This window comes from Betta splendens, chromosome 2 (assembly GCF_900634795.4).
Source record: "Betta splendens chromosome 2, fBetSpl5.4, whole genome shotgun sequence".
Classification (NCBI taxonomy): domain Eukaryota; kingdom Metazoa; phylum Chordata; class Actinopteri; order Anabantiformes; family Osphronemidae; genus Betta; species Betta splendens.
The window spans coordinates 17,569,088-17,585,014 of NC_040882.2; the positions used below are offsets into that span (position 1 = coordinate 17,569,088).

The 15,927-nt window shown below is 43.5% G+C and overlaps 1 protein-coding gene across 1 annotated transcript in view; it reads left to right on the plus strand.

The window, feature by feature from the left end:
• Positions 1-15,927, plus strand: part of nrxn2b (neurexin 2b) — a 437,402-nt gene that overhangs the window by 228,379 nt on the left and 193,096 nt on the right. Inside the window, 2 exon segments of the mRNA XM_029166692.3 lie at positions 713-886; positions 4,837-4,956. Of these exon segments, the coding sequence (XP_029022525.1) occupies positions 713-886; positions 4,837-4,956 (294 nt within the window).

A 15,927-nucleotide genomic window follows, 5' to 3' on the forward strand; every position in this document is an offset into this window, starting at 1 on the left:
AGTCAGCCTCCCTCCTGAGAGAACATCCTGCTGTTTAAATCCTGTTTTCCCAGCTCACAGCAGCATGTGAACGGAGGACAGAGAGTGAATCTTTCTATTTACAGTCATTCTGGTTTGTTGCGGTGGTCTGTTCAATGACAGATTATGGCTCCAGTATTAAGAAATCCAAATAGCAAAGACACCATCAGTACTGTTTTATTAGAGGTCATCAGTCTCATCAGGTCAAACTACAGTAAGTAAAAGGTGTCCATTTAAAGGTAATGAGAAATTCTAAATGGCAACTACATCATGAAAGGCAGCTTTAATGAATTCATTGACTTCTTTTAGCAGAGGTCTGTCAATATGTACTAAATGTGCTAGAGAGAGATTGATGAGGTCACAGGAGACTTGAAGCATCTGAGTGAGGTCTTAAATCACATCGCTGCTGTCATTTGAGCCACTGAGTAAACATGGCTGCTGCCTGGTTAAATGTTGCCTGAGCTAAACCTCTGGTCATGGTTGAATAGACTGGGCTTCAGTCTGGAAAGGTTCCGCTAATAACTAGTAACACAGAGCTGGGTAAAGAAAATATTCATACAGCCTCCACATGCTGACTGACTGTGATTGATACAGCTGTAATTTGCCGCCGTGCTTGACTGTTTCACATTAGACATAAAAAATTGAATCAGCAGTTATTAAGCTTGTCGCCGTTTCCTCTGTGTGCGTTTTGCAGGGGAGCTGTACATCGGTGGCGTGACGAAGATCATGTACAGCGATCTGCCCAAGCTGATCGCGTCCCGGGACGGGTACCAGGGCTGTCTGGCCTCTGTGGACCTGAATGGGAGACTCCCCGACCTGATCGCGGATGCCCTCCACAGGGTGGGTCAGGTGGAACGAGGCTGCGATGGTGAGTTGGGCAAAGTCAGCAGCGTCTTTTATCTGCGCATCCAGAGTAAATGAACAAGACATCCACAATTTGCTGTAACTTGGGGAGGTAAAAGTGATTTGAGCCTTTAAATGTCACTTTTTTGTCATTTTCTCTGTATCCTAATTATACACCCGGCTGTCACCAGCACAAAGCATCCAGTAAGGAGACGGTGATGCACATTGGCAGCGCTATTAGGAAGCTAGGCTTGGATTGCTGCTTGTTATTTAGGGGCAGTAGCTAGTCTGGAAGCCCACAGTGTCCAGCTCCAGTGACTTCCAGCTACTTGTGTGTGGTGCATTATTCGCCTGCAATTGCACTGGCCCTGTCCAAACTCCCACAGCTCTGGGTGGTCCTTACAGTCGGAGCCCCTTTCCTCTGTATGTTGTCTGTATTGCGCCATAAAAACTGCATGAGCGAGGTGGATCCCTCATCCAGACATATCCAGTGTCAAAGAGCCTAATCTTAGTGACGTCCCATCCTCGCTGGCTGCGGCCTCATCAATCTTGCATTCGCTTTGTTCTCACCTCTGTCGTCCTGAGCTCTCCAGGACGACGCTGACCTCGTGGCACCTGTGCCGGATGGTTAATCCTGAGCGCGGGAGTTGATTCCGGCTACAGCATTTCCCCCTTACAACCACACAAAGCACCCAACCCCCCCGCCACTGCGTCTCAATGGCGTACGGAGCATTGGAGAGCACAGACTTGATTTCCCTGAGGGTTGCATTGGCCACGTCGATGCAACAGCGATTTTGCTTTTTTTCCCCTTCTCCATCCCTTGCGCCACTACTTCTGCCAGCCAGCCTTATTACCTGCCTACAGTTATACACCTCAATTACTTTGCTCCTAACATAGTTTAAAACTGCATTAAGCTATCATATTGACTCCCTCAGGCGCCTGAAATGGATGCTAATATTAGTTAATGATTGGATGTGCCAGGGCGCTCGGTTGTAATTGACCAGTGTAAGAAGGGTGGTCCTTTTTGATAAATAATTTTACTCTAATGAAATTCAGAATATCATCCCTAGCCTTATGCTGGGAGAAGCTAAATGACTGCAGCTGGATTACAGTTTATGTGTGATGGCTTTGTGGTGTTGTTTGAAACATCTAGAGACACATCAGTCCAGAGCTAATCTACGAATTTCTGCCCAAAAGAATAAAAAGACTTTTTCAAATTTTGCTGCCTTCCTTGTTATGGATCACCGCCAGAGTCCTGACTGACCGGGTTCTAAGGTCATAGTAGGCTTGTAGAGAGGGAATACAGAGTGGTCAGAGGTGGCTGCCCATTGAGTCCCTCTAGATCCAAGGCTAGACAAAGGCCAGAATATTAAGCCTGTTCACGTTGCTCCTTACTGACTCAGTGGATTACAACAACCACTATAAAAACAAAACGGGGGAAAAGTCAAAGAAACTGAGTCCAGGAGAGTTCTGGTATATAAATAGTGTTTATATACTCACTGTGTGACTCAGAGCAGCTCAAGATGAAAAGAGAATGGAAACAAGTAATTAAAAATGTAAAAGTGGAAAACATACTTACCTTTAAAATAGGCAAGTCCGACATTTCCTGCTGTGTTAAACAACTGATGCTGTAACACTGCAGGGGCCAGACTAGTTGTCATGACAACAAATTTTAATGCTTAGACACAGTTTAGTTCATTTACAGCGTCTTTCTGGGAAAATGTTTGTTCATATGCAGATGTTTGGCTTAATACTGTACATCATTGCTCAAGGTACCAAATGTTGACACACATGGGTTGTTACTGTAGTCATTAACCATCCCTGTGCATCCTAACTCTGTTACGGACGAGGGTCAAACCGGACTGAACAAGGTTCTAAAACACACTCCTTGAGCGGGGAGACAAACTACAATGGCCATCAAACAGAACTGGGAGGACCCAAAGGCAACGACCCACAGACAGGACTGACGACAAATGGTTTAATAATAAAACATACAGAAAGGACAATACAAACTAAGGACGCTGCGTATGCAGGATAAACCAGAAAACAAAACATGCAAACTAACACATAAAACTCACAGGTAAACTCGAAATCGCTGCAGAGCAGGAAACTAAATAACTATCCTAAACACAAAACATGCAAACAACAGTATCAAACGTAATCAGCGAACAAACACACAAACCTGGACAGAACACGATGGCACGGTAACAAGTGACGAGTAACGAGTAACGAGTAATGCACCAACAAAGACTGTGCACAAACTGAGACCTTAAATACCAGACAAGACAGGTGAACCCAATCAAACTAATACAGGAAACACAAGACAGGAAACAAGGACACAAGAGCAAAAGGGTGAAACCAGGCTGCCCCTGGTGGCGTGGAAGCCGAGTCACAACAAACTCCTCTCTGCCCGACTCTGTTGCCAGCGTGTGAGCAGATGTTCCAGTATCCACCCAGCTGTCAATTGAAAAGCAGGTGACAACAACCCAAAACTAACAACGAAATGTTAACTTTGGGCTTTTCACAGTTGTCTTAGACGAACCCCATCCTACACTTTCCCCCAATATTTGGAGCAAACACAGCAGATGGAGTTGTATGCTCCACCAAACCCAAGACATGTTGGAAATGCGCTCTCAGAAGAGCAACCAAGGGAAGTGTTTATACAATTGTTGGTCGGACAGTAATAGGAAGCTTGAGAAAGTGACAGAACTGGGGCATAAATATGTCAGTTTACCTAATTAGCTCCTCAGGGAACATTTAGCATAGTTAAAAAACTAGTTACCAATCAGGTTAATAGAAAAATTACTTAAGTGAAGCAGAAGGTCTCATTGATTGTTCATTGATTTTATTATTTCTTTATATCAACTGTCTGCAGGTTTGTGTGTGGAGGGGGGCATTATTAATTGGACTTTTTGTAAATGTCACAATGAGTTGTCTGTTCAACTTGTAGAAGCAAATTAATCTGGCACACAACCATGGTTCTTTGGGAAAATTTGTATTTAATTGAGATTTTAATGAGTATCTCAGCCACTTCCACATGCACAACATGTTTTATAAGAGTCGTGTCTGATGGTGCATCCTAGCCTTATATTCAGCTTAGTTAGGTTTTTTCATAATGAAACTGATGGATAATGTCTTATTAGCTTCTTAGTCAATAAGTGGGAAACAGTAAAGCATGAAAGGAAGTTATCAAGTACTAACTTAACTTTTATACCTTACCGTCTGTGTTAAAATATCTCAGGTCAGCAGTGTCTAGGCAGCAAAGTCCAAATAGAAATTTTCAAAGCAGGCTGTCTCATTATCTATGTGAATAATTGGCTAGAATTCCACTGAGAAATTACAACGTTGGGCTTTCTAATTGACAATTTAAATGTCTTCAGCCATCCGTGACTGTGGGAGGTAACAACAGGAACCAAAACACACACAAACAAACAAAAGTAGTGGAGATCCCAAACTGCAGCGCCACTGATTTCCAATGCTAATGCGCCCCAAGTCTGGCGATTACACCAGGTCTCAACCTTGAATCAATGTCAAATTTAATCTGAATACATTTCTGAGCAGCGTTAATCAATCCACTTTCTGATGGTGGATGAGCAGCTGCTCTACTTGGTTCCAGTGACTGAGTTTATTAACACGAGTATTTGAAATGTGAGATTTATGTTATATTTAAGGCTCTGACACCAGTAAAGAACGTGTTAACACCGTGGCAGACGGAATATTTAGCAGTTTATTTTTAAAATTAAATCAACACTTGGAGGCAAAGCTCAGCAGTAACACTGTCTTTATACAGGAGCTTGCGAGCTCCAGAGAAACATAGACATGATTCCCCTTTGACTCTGCATTGGCTCTTCGTGGGTTTCGTGCTGACTCAGTACAATAATAGATCTACCTGCACCTTTTGGCATAGTTAAGATGAGGAACTAATGAACGCAGACGCTCCTTGCGCCCCTGATTGAACACCAGTCTGTCTCTCAGGACCCAGTACCACCTGTACGGAGGAGTCCTGCTACCATCAGGGGGTGTGTCTCCAGCAGTGGGAGGGCTTCACCTGCGACTGCACCATGACGTCCTACGGAGGCTCATTCTGCAATGATCGTAAGTGGGACATTCTTACTGACCCGGCCTTGGTTTGCGTGTGTGCAGCTGGAGCGAGTGGAGGTATTCACTAGGACTAGCAACTAGGACTAGCATGACTAGAATGTTAGCAGAGCGGCGGCAGCCCTGGTGCTCCCTTAATGTGCAGACAGCTGATTGAACTGAAGTGGTGAACAGACGTGTCTCCTGGATGCTGATTGGTGTTGTTTGAGCAGTCGAGTACCTTTTTTTAGTGGGAGTCTTCAGATGGGATGTGCTACTCCTGAATAATAATAATAGATAATTACTCTCTGATAAGACAGTTTTTACAAGATGCATAAATATCTTGCCTTGAGCAGCTTTCACGGCTTTACTCATAGATCTTCTCTCTCATTACCATAACAGTAAATGACTTTGTTTTTCAGATGTAAAGCTCAAAGCAGTTAAATCTCACAATCAAAACATTAGTTGACGAGGCCTCATTATGTCATTTTAACGAGGGCCAGGACATCATATATTGGCTCTCCTGATATTCGTAGTGACACTCTGGACTGTGAGCTGGAGTCCACCATGGGAGCGGCTCCCCAGCTCCCGGGACCCTGCTGATGCATGCTGGGACGCGTACGTCCCGTATCCCTGCCCCCTGCTGGGTGGCTGGCAGCAAGGGAGATGCAGAGAGCGAGAACGCTTGATGTTTGTTTTTTGGTGCTCGGGTTGATGGTGCTGTGTGCGGGTTTTTGTGGCATGAGTAGAGCGGTTGTTGGTGTGATCTTAAAAATGTGTGTATTTATTTAGCTATGTTTTCCGGTTGCGTGTTTGTACAGTAGCACAGCTCGGCGCGACAACATGGAGATTATGTACAATTACCAGTCAGCACTCGTTACTGGCTTGATTTAAATAGGGGCAGAAGCCGGGTGACGGGCTAATAGACTTGTTTGCATAATGCTGTGTTTATTAAGTGGTGGGTGCCGAGTTACGCTGCCTCAGCCTGGCCTCCTTTTTTAGTTTTCTCGTTTCTCCTCTGTTGTGTAGTTGATGTTAGGCTGGCGTGCGCAGGTGCTGCTGCTTCTACTGCACGTCAGCTGGACCGAATATGACTGAGCAGGGAGGGGAGCAGAGGGCTGATTAGCGGGGTGCTCCACTGGATCCAGCTCTAATACGAGCTCTGTGGGTAGGACAGACCTGTGGAGCTAAGCAGGGCAAAGCCGCCGTTTTCCAGGGAAAGGAGAGCGAGCGGTGAGGCGGGGGGGCGCTGATTCCTGCTCCGGAGTCTGTGCCATGGGGAGCTCTAGACGTCTTGCTGCGCTGCAAGACAACAGGTGGAAGCAGGTGTATGGCACCAGGAAGCTAATGTGTGCTCTGAGGAAAAGATGTGGCATGTGAGAGTGTGTGGAGTGGAGAGAAGGAACTCACCAGCAGCCTGAAAACACACACTAACTCATACAAAAGTCTCTATACATGTAGAGCAGCTATCAATTTGTGTCACTGACTCGTTATCCTGCTGCACTACGAAGAAGGTCTGATTGGCTGCTGGGTCAAGTTCCCCTTTCTCTGCTCATTGAACTGCAATGTTTGGGGGGTTGTCATACTATACTATCACACATCTCCACTGTCCACGCACACTCATATCAGCCAGCCCTCAAATGTCTCACTATCACATAATGTAATGTAGATTTGACATCTCACTATGGTACGTTTCCAATTTCACGTATTTCAACATCTCTCGCTAAAATGCTAATTAAACTTGATTAAACTCATTTAAAACAGCTGCATAGTAAGGATTCACTAAGTGTTTCAGGTGTGCCATGTAGTATAGTGTGTCAGCTTCTTTAACACTGAGCATGCATTGCTACTGTACAGCTTTCTATTGCGTTCTTCAAAGAATAACAGGTCTTCAGCACATCCAGCTTCACCGACGTGGAACACTGAAGATATCTGATCTTCTTTCCTCTTCCTCTTGACACTGAGATCTTCAGTCTTCGTTCTGAATTCCATCATTGTCTCTTTCCTCTTTTGCATTTTCCCACTTCTTGCCGTACTGTACGAGCCACTTCGGATCCTTCAGCCTTGAGAAACGATTCAATAATTTTCTGAAAATTTCGACCTTCATTGACTTTTCCTTGAGCCTGCGGGAAAAACCAAGGTAGGAATCAACCCGGGAGCATTTTTACAGTTTGAAATTTGAAATGAATCCGTTTTTGTTTGTGGGGACACAGGACGCACGGCACAGCTTTATCGACAGGACGCTGTTTGCTTTCTCTCCCATTTGTCCTTGATTTATCTTCTACGATTCTTTAATGGACAGCTTAAAAACGGTTTAAGCCTTTGTAGACTTAACTGTGTAGGTTAATTCCTGTTGCCACAGAAATCCTATAGCTCGGATTTTACTTATCTGAGTATGCATGCAATAGAAACACTGATATCCACACACACACACACACACACACACACACACACACACACACACACACACACACACATTCATCCAGGCATGCAGGTACATTTATTGGTCTATTCTCGCTTACTTTCACATCCTCATGCTTTAATTTGGACAAAGCAGATGTTCAAGGTGTCTTCATTTTGCCTTCAAACATCAACTTGATGTCTAGTGTTTTTCATTCCTGCTTTCAGGACAATTAACATAATTATTCTTCCCACTTTGCTGAGTCCTATTTGTGCATGGCTTATTATTATAGACAGAGTAAAAAAGAGCAGAGCACCATACCTGCTAAAGAGTTAGTCATGTTAGTCATACGCAACTGATTTAAACTGAAACTAATGACATTGTTCAGTAGAGAAATGTAGGCTAAATTTCCTCCATTTGAGAAGAGCATTAGTTTTACCCTGGCTGGAAAGCCAGTCAAACATATTGACACTGGAGTTATTATTTATAAATGCACAGAATAGACAGAATGTTGCAAACCAAGAACAGGCTATTGGCGTTTCATTCTTGATAAACTGAAGTAATCTGCCCATCGGACTTTTATTCCCCTCAGCTGAGAGGTGATGGATGTTGAATCCTGACAACTTGTACACCAAAAAAAATGTATTTAACGTAATTTTGCTGCAGCTCCACAACCTGTGAATAACTTTGGAAACCTGTGAAGTAAAATGTTTATATTCAAGTTAACTCTGAGAAATAAAAGCCACTGGATTTAATTTGTACTAAATACATTTTCGCCTTGCAGGAGATCAACTTATTTTAGGTTAGTGGGAGATTATTTGAGGTTTAGCCAGATTGTGGAGTGTACTTCTGCCTTGAACCAGGGGCTGTTCAATTTGTGCAGCCACGCTTCTAGTGAGGGCGTTCAGGGCTAATGTGGAGAGCAAGAGATTGGCCAAGGCCTAATTTTATGCACATATGAGCGCACATCGTTTCTGTTTTGAGACTAACTTGAAAAATTCTAATTAGATCTTTGAAGTTGCAGCCAACATAAAATAGCTTAGGTTCAATTAAACATAGATCTGCTCAGTAAAATGTTTTTTGGAGTTTCTGCAGTGATGTGTATGTATATATTTATAAAAAATTGGATGTGATAAATGCATAAAAGCATTTGTTAACAAAGTGTCTATATTAATCCTGCCTCCATTACAAGAACTGAGCTGAAATGACCTGACAGTGAACTGTCTAGGGCCTTACTGTACCACTTAACTTTCTGCTCATGAAACGATTTGCCAGATCTCCCATGCAGCCCTTCCTCCATTTCCACCCTTTGTCTTACTCTTTTCCCCAAATAACTTATATTTTATATACTTTGTGTTTTCTTGCTGTTACTTATTCAAGCCTGTCCACTTGACACAGCAGATAAGAAGAGGCACTGCAGAGGAAGCCTAACGGTCTGACTGACAGGAAGCTGATTTAATGCTGGAAGTAATCACCACAGTCCAGACTTACCACTGTTGCAGGTCACCTATGAATAGAGCGAAGCTGCACACGGCTCACTCCGACTGAATACATTTGTCAGGCTTCTTTGTAATAATGCTGCTGAGCATTGGGGCAGTTCCGGCTGTAGCAGCTGGCCATGTTTGTGTATCCGCACTAATTTAGGGAGTGCAGTCCCACCAGAGCAGCTCCCATTTTGTTCAGTACTATTGTTTGCACCTTTCCAGTGACCCGTCCCCTCAGTGGCTTTGCTCTGACTGGCCTACCGCACCGCCCTCTGGAGAAGCCAGACAGAGGGAGGCTCGCGCGTGCATCACAGCTCGCAGCATGCGGCGCTACAGATGAAACTGCTGTTTAGCATTCCTGCTCCGTACACGGAGGGTTCACACGCTTCACTTTGCTGCGCAGGGAAACGCACCACATTCAGTTGTAGCTGACGGCTGTTGCGCATACTCTACTAATATGTTCATGTGCGCAGACAAATGTGTGGAATAGCAAATTGAACAAAAGCCCAAACAGTCCACCCCACACGCGCTGGAGAGCAGTTGTTATTCAGCAGCAGCCTGCAGTGATTGACTGGTCTATTTGTTTCTGCGTAGCGTATAAGTGGGCCACTTGGTATTCTGCCTTATTCATCTGGAACCAACTCAGACAAAGATGCTGTGTAAGTGCGTGCAGTACTAGGGCTTTGTTTTTCTCCCGCGCTCTCGTTTTCTGTTTATGCGAGCGAGAGACACAAGACACAACAAGAGCGGGAGGAATGGGAGACGCTGGGAGGACGAGCCTGCGCCCGCGCTAGTTTTTGTTTAACTGTATGCTTTCGCAGGGCGTTAGCACAATAAATGCTTGTGTACGATGAATCCAGCTGCCGGTGCTCTGTGCTGTCAGCCATACTAATTGAGTGCCGAGGACCAGTGTGTGCACACCGCTGCTGATTTCTCCTAATCCGCTATCTGTCTTTGCTTCTTACCATCGCCGTCCTCTCTCTCCCAGCACAGACAAAGCACAGACTTTTACAGTACAAAGTACCGATGCGCGTTTCTTGCAAGTGGAGAATGTAATGGTTAGAAGTGATTGACAGTTTCTTGTGGGCGGACGTCATAGGCAAAATATGCCGCTACGCATTCTGCTTAAGTTTGGGAGTTATGTTGCTGTCCAGTCCTTCAGCTTTATCCCCACTTAAACATAGCATTTGAATGATTGAGATAAAATATCAAGTTCAAGCCTTTGCTACCGTGCATTTTTGGAACAGAAGCTAATGTGTTGTCTTTAAAAGTGAGCTTTCCTGCATTGCACCTGCTCCGTGGTTGTTGTTGTTTTCTGTTTTCCATGCGGCACAACTCTGAAGATAAGTGTTGCACTTATTGCTTTTGTGAGCCTACTGTTAACGCTTGATATGACTGATAGATTTCAACAGGCACTGATCACGCCTAGACCCCGTTGCCATCTCTCTTTACCAGCCCTGATATTTGAAATCCATTCCCTCATCCGCCGCAGCAACTCCGCAGGTGATCATTTGCGTGGTACATCACCTGAAACTCAGAAAAGGAAACCGTATGCGGAGGAATATGATCAAAGACGACTAGTTGTCTGTAAAAGAGCAAACTCTGCCCAGCTGTTTGTCTAATGGTTCAGACTTAACGCTGATTGTCAGGCTGCTTGTTGTGATCAAGGTCACACCGGCTTCAGCATGGACTGAATGCACAGCACAGTGTGGATCAGGAGGGGTGGGCTTTGCCCCCTCTGACTCTCATCAGCAGCTGAAATCACACTCGCATGGAATGAGTAAGCAGAGCTGCAGCCCTCCCCTGTCCAATAAATGAAATCAAGAGATTTTACAGAAGAAGCCACCTGGGAGGCAGACAAACATACAGTAGTGCTGGGTCCGTGTCACTACAGATTTTGGCCCCTAATCTCCCTTCTCATTCTTTTTGTTGATTGTTGTTAGTCACTCCTACCTCTTTTTATGGCCCCCATCTTTTCTCCACAGTTTGCCAGCCAGCTCCAAAGAGCTGCCGTCCGGACCCAACAATTAACCGCCACCTCATTAGGCTAGAAATGCAGCGTGAATCCAGAATAATGACCTTACTGCCTTTTTAATGCCGATAAATACACATGCACAGATAGAACGGCTATCTTCTCGTGTGCAGGCGCCGCGCGCGAAAGCTTGGGCAGAGGAACCAAAGGAGGATTGGAGAGCAGTGGGGAGAAGGAAGACTGAGTGAGCAATGAAATAGTGTTTGTGCATGCAAAGGCAATTTTGGCTCCCCCGAAAGAGGGCAGCGCTAAGCCCATTGGACTTTAGAAGTCACCATGTCAAGAGCTTGAAGGGGATTGGTTGAGGGTGGATGGCCACACTTTGTTGCCTGTGGTGCTGAGGTCGGTAGGTGAAAGTAATAGCTTTCCTCAACATTTGGCTTAGGTGGAAGTAATGCTTTTGCTGTAATAGTCAACTGGCTGGAATACTTTGATTTAAAAAGACCTACAGTTGGAACAAGGTGAAGTAGTAACAATCAATTCAATTATTAGTGCAGGAATTAAAACAATATGCACATTTTTTTTAAACTTCCAACTTTCGATCTTTTAATGCCCAATTGTTCCCAGCCTGTTTCCCGACTGCCTGTTGGCTTTGGCCGGTTACATCAGGCAGCTGCTTGTGTCTTTGGGTCTTTTTATACATATAAGTTCCCGATTTGTGTTGAACCAGTGCAGATTTTCCACTAGTGTGAGTTTAATTAAAGATTGGATGAGCTTTTAAACCACAATATGCTTTAAAGGACAATTAATGGGGCTTAGTAATTGCTTCGAGACCACTCCAGCCACTTACAAACATTATCAAAAGCTTTCCATTATGCTAGGGAAAAAAGCAGAGAGAGGCGGGATGCTTATTTCTGTCTGTGGACTAGGGAGCCAAGCAAATCAAAAATTAAAAATAAAGGTTAAAAAAAAGACAGAAAGCAATTATTTCTCACAGGCGCTCGGTTCACACATTTCATATTAGTCTTTCTCTCTGTTGGGTTTTTGTAAATAGCAGCATCACACATCTGACTAGTGTCAATATTTTGGATGTGATTGAATTGTGTGATGCAAACGGGCTGTGACATCTCCTACAATTAACTTGGCATCAACGCGACTCTGACGTCCTTTGCATCCTGTGTGCGTGTGTGTGTGTGTGTGTGTCTGTGTCTGTGGTGCGTTTTGAACTCTGCAGCAATGTCAGCTTGACATAGATGTCAGACACATACAGGCTCTAAAAGGCTATCCAGCATCTCATTCCTAATCCATTTCCAGCCTTTTTTTAAACTTCCCCTGACTCACGATAAATTCTGAAGCATATGCTAATCTATAGACGGTGTCACTTTTACGTACAATCCTGCTCCAGCCTTTATGACCACGATGATCATCAAGCCTGGGAAGCAACAGGTCTCTGGTTCAAGCCCCCAGAAGTGTCCTTGAGCAAGACACTTAAAGGTAGAATAACAAATAAAATAATAAAGTTAGAAAAAGAAAAAGAAGTATCCTTGTGATACAAGTGCACCTGTGAGAAGTGACCCACAAATAAAAGATTAAAATGTGTGATGCTTTGAGGCAATATACTGTACATTTAATTGGATATACACAAACTACATGCATGTACATAGTTCACAAGTGCACACATTTGAGAAACCCATTGTCATTGTTTCTAAGAGCAGGAGCCTAGAGAAGACCTTTACTCCAGTTGACATGGCACATAACCAACACACGCACAGCTTCTTTGGATTTATCCCTGTGGGGGTTGAGCTGTCAATAAGTTGACCTGACAGTCTCCTCTACACCTTGTCTTCCTTTTACTGTGTATCCTCTCTTTTTCCTAAACTCCTTTAATGCCCTTCTCTTATTCTTCCTACAACATCCGCTGCGCTTCTCCACCGCTGTTCCCTGTAGGTTTTGTGGAATCCCATGTTACCGGTAACCGGCTTAAGCACTCAAGGCATGAGAAATTGAAGCTACAGTAGTATGATGTTAAATGAATTGGGGTCTGTCAAGTGTATTCAAGCAGGACTTACAGTTCTTTAGTCAGGGTAAAATTCAACACAGCTTAAGGAGCATATACGGTATTGTACGGTAACACATCAGTGCAACAAGTGTACAACAAACTGCAAGAGAAGCTTTCAATAAATGGTACAGACTGAATTTACATAATAAGGTTCATTGGTTACAGTAGTGGCGCTGTTTGCTCAGTTTCTCATGTAATTTTTGTGTGTATGTGATGTTATGATGATGAAGAGCCTTCCCCTATTAAAGTGTCTCCCATTTCTTAATTCTTAAAAATTCTTCGCTTCATTTGTGCTACAGAAACAGCCGTCTCATCTTATCTCGCACTGTAATGCAGTGTTATCTTCATTTTTTTTGGCTTTATGATAATTATATCTACAAATGTATGCAGAAGTGATAACATGTACAGGCTAAACATAGCACTGTAACCAAAGTCAGATTAGATCAGACATTTGGAGAAAGAATAGATGATTTCTGGTCGGATAAGTCGGAAATGTTTAACACAGACAGTGTTCTCTATTATTACTATTATTATACCATCTCTGCATTGTTAGAAATTTATAATTAAGCCTTTGGCATCACCAGTCATAACGCTGAGTGCACAAATCTCTTACAATCCATTGGTTATGAAGGCAGATAAGTCAAAATACAACCAAATTACTGATTAATGTTAAGATTATAATAGATTAAGAGTCTTGTTGAAATATGTAATCGTTAGCGGCCGCATGTCCATGAACTCCCATTGTTCTTTCCCTGTGGGCAAATAATTAATGGACTTAGTTTGCCTAAAGCCAACTGCTTGTACACCCCCCCCCCCCCTTCAGCACAAAGAAGCGGGGAAACAATAAATCACAGGCATAGATGATCAATGAAAATGAGTCGTACTGTGCTCTGACAGTAAATAAACAGCTGCTTGTGCGTTTGTCTTAAATCAGTCACAGAGTTAGAACGCGTTAATGCGGCGTTAATGTTGCCCCCCCCACACACACACACACACACACAAACAGAGTAGTGAAAACAAACTCTGACCTGAACGCTTTCTTCATCTTGTACTCGATCGTGCTGAACCTGCCTCCGCGTCTTCTCCCCTGTCCCCAGACCAGTGATTGAATTCCTCAAGCAGAAACACAGTGGCCATTTTGAAACAGGCCTAAATCAGGTGGCTGGCGAAGTGATAAATGACATTACGCGTGGAAGGCGATGAATTGGGAATCTCTCTCACCTGTCTTCCCTGAAGAGTTAGTACACACTGAGGAGCACTTCATTGCATAGATTCACGCCGTGGCATTTTGGTTGTTATTAGTTATCCCCAAACGTTTTTTTAGTTAAAGTCAGGTGTGAAATTTTACATTACTGTACCTTGCTTCTAGACCGGCTACAGTGAGAGTGTGATGACTCGGAATACACTCGGAATAAGTGGCATTACAGTATGTCATGTTTCCACCACAGGGGACCACCAGTTTGTGTCTGCAGACACAATATAGGTGCAACAATTAGCAAGAATTTAATCTAAAAAGAGCAAATATTAAGACAGCTTGAAGTGAAAAAATGTTTTATTTGTAGTTGTTGCTGTTGTTTGAACTAGTTTCCTGTTTTGCAGTGGTTTTTCTTAGTGAAATACTCATTCTATCCTATTAAATGATTTATTTGGTGGTAGGCCTCGTGGGTTGTGGGTCCTCATCCTGTCTGTTAGTCTAGCTTTTGTTGTAACTATAAGCAGGCCTAGCTTGTTTAGAAATTCCCAGGAAAGTAGTTATTTAGTTTGTCGGCTTTTAGTTGCCAAAGTTTTGTTTGTATGTTTGATGGCTTGTGGACCATTGAGCTGCTCTGAGCACTTGAAAGCTAAGATTCAGTGTGTTTGTAAAAGTTTAAGTTATTAAGTTTGTAACAGAATGAGTCTATAAAGATTGACCCATTCTCTCTCTCACACACACACACACACACACACACACACACACACACACACACACACACACACACACACACACACACACACACACACACACACACACACACACACACACACACACACACACACTCTAACCCATAGTGCGTCTGAGGAGAGCTAAAACTCAATTTAGGCCGACCATATGAATATAACAAAGTAGACAAGTGTCCTTGAGGGGACCAGAAACCACATTAATAACCCCCAGTGATGACGGCTCACTTTTCTCTAACTGGAGCTCAAAATGTGTCTCCATAAGATTCATAATAAATGCATTTGAGCAAATTTGTTATCTGGCATTCATCAGACAATCGAAGAATTTTGATTGTGTTTGAGATGCTGAGAGAGATGCAGCTGGCACACCGACCTGTCTCCATGATTCATCTGGTGCGTTGTTTAATACCCTCTCCTGCATCCTCTCTGTCTGACAGAGCACCGACTACAGATGTGTCTATCCTGTGTTTCTTGCCTGGCCGGTTAGACGTGAGCCAGAATCTCTCCCCGTTCCCTTGTCTCCATCCCTGTGGTTGACTCTGTATTATTCATAGCGAGGCTGTTGCTCAGGTTGCCCAGTCAGCTTGTGCGCTGGAGAGGACCATAGGCCGGCCTGGCAGACCATGTGGAAGAGCTTTTAAAAGCAAAGGTGGTAGGGAATTAGCAGGAAAAAGTCTTGTTGAAGCAAAATGCTGTATAAACATTACAGTAAGGCCACGCCCATGTCGCACACACGGCTAAACCAACAAGGCTGGAAAAGTCATTTTTACCTCTACTCTTCCAAAAGGGAGAAAATGTGCCTACAGCAGCAGCTCTGATGAATAATTAATTTGTGTTATGCTTGTCCAATTGTATGGTACTTTGTTTCCCTAATTCATTCCATTCACTCTGGAATAGCCAGAGAACCTTTTAACATTAAAGGGATACTTCACCGCTGAAAAGCAAGCTGTGTTCTAAAAATTTGACATTTTATTAGCTAAAAGGTGCAAAAATGTTTAACATTGATGGTTTATGTCCAGAGAAAACAGAGAAAAGCAACAGTATTATGTGTTGTGGATGAAAATAGTCATATACTACAACACCCAGAATGCACTGCACTCTGTTGAGTCTCCCAAGCTCCAGTGATTAGACCTAC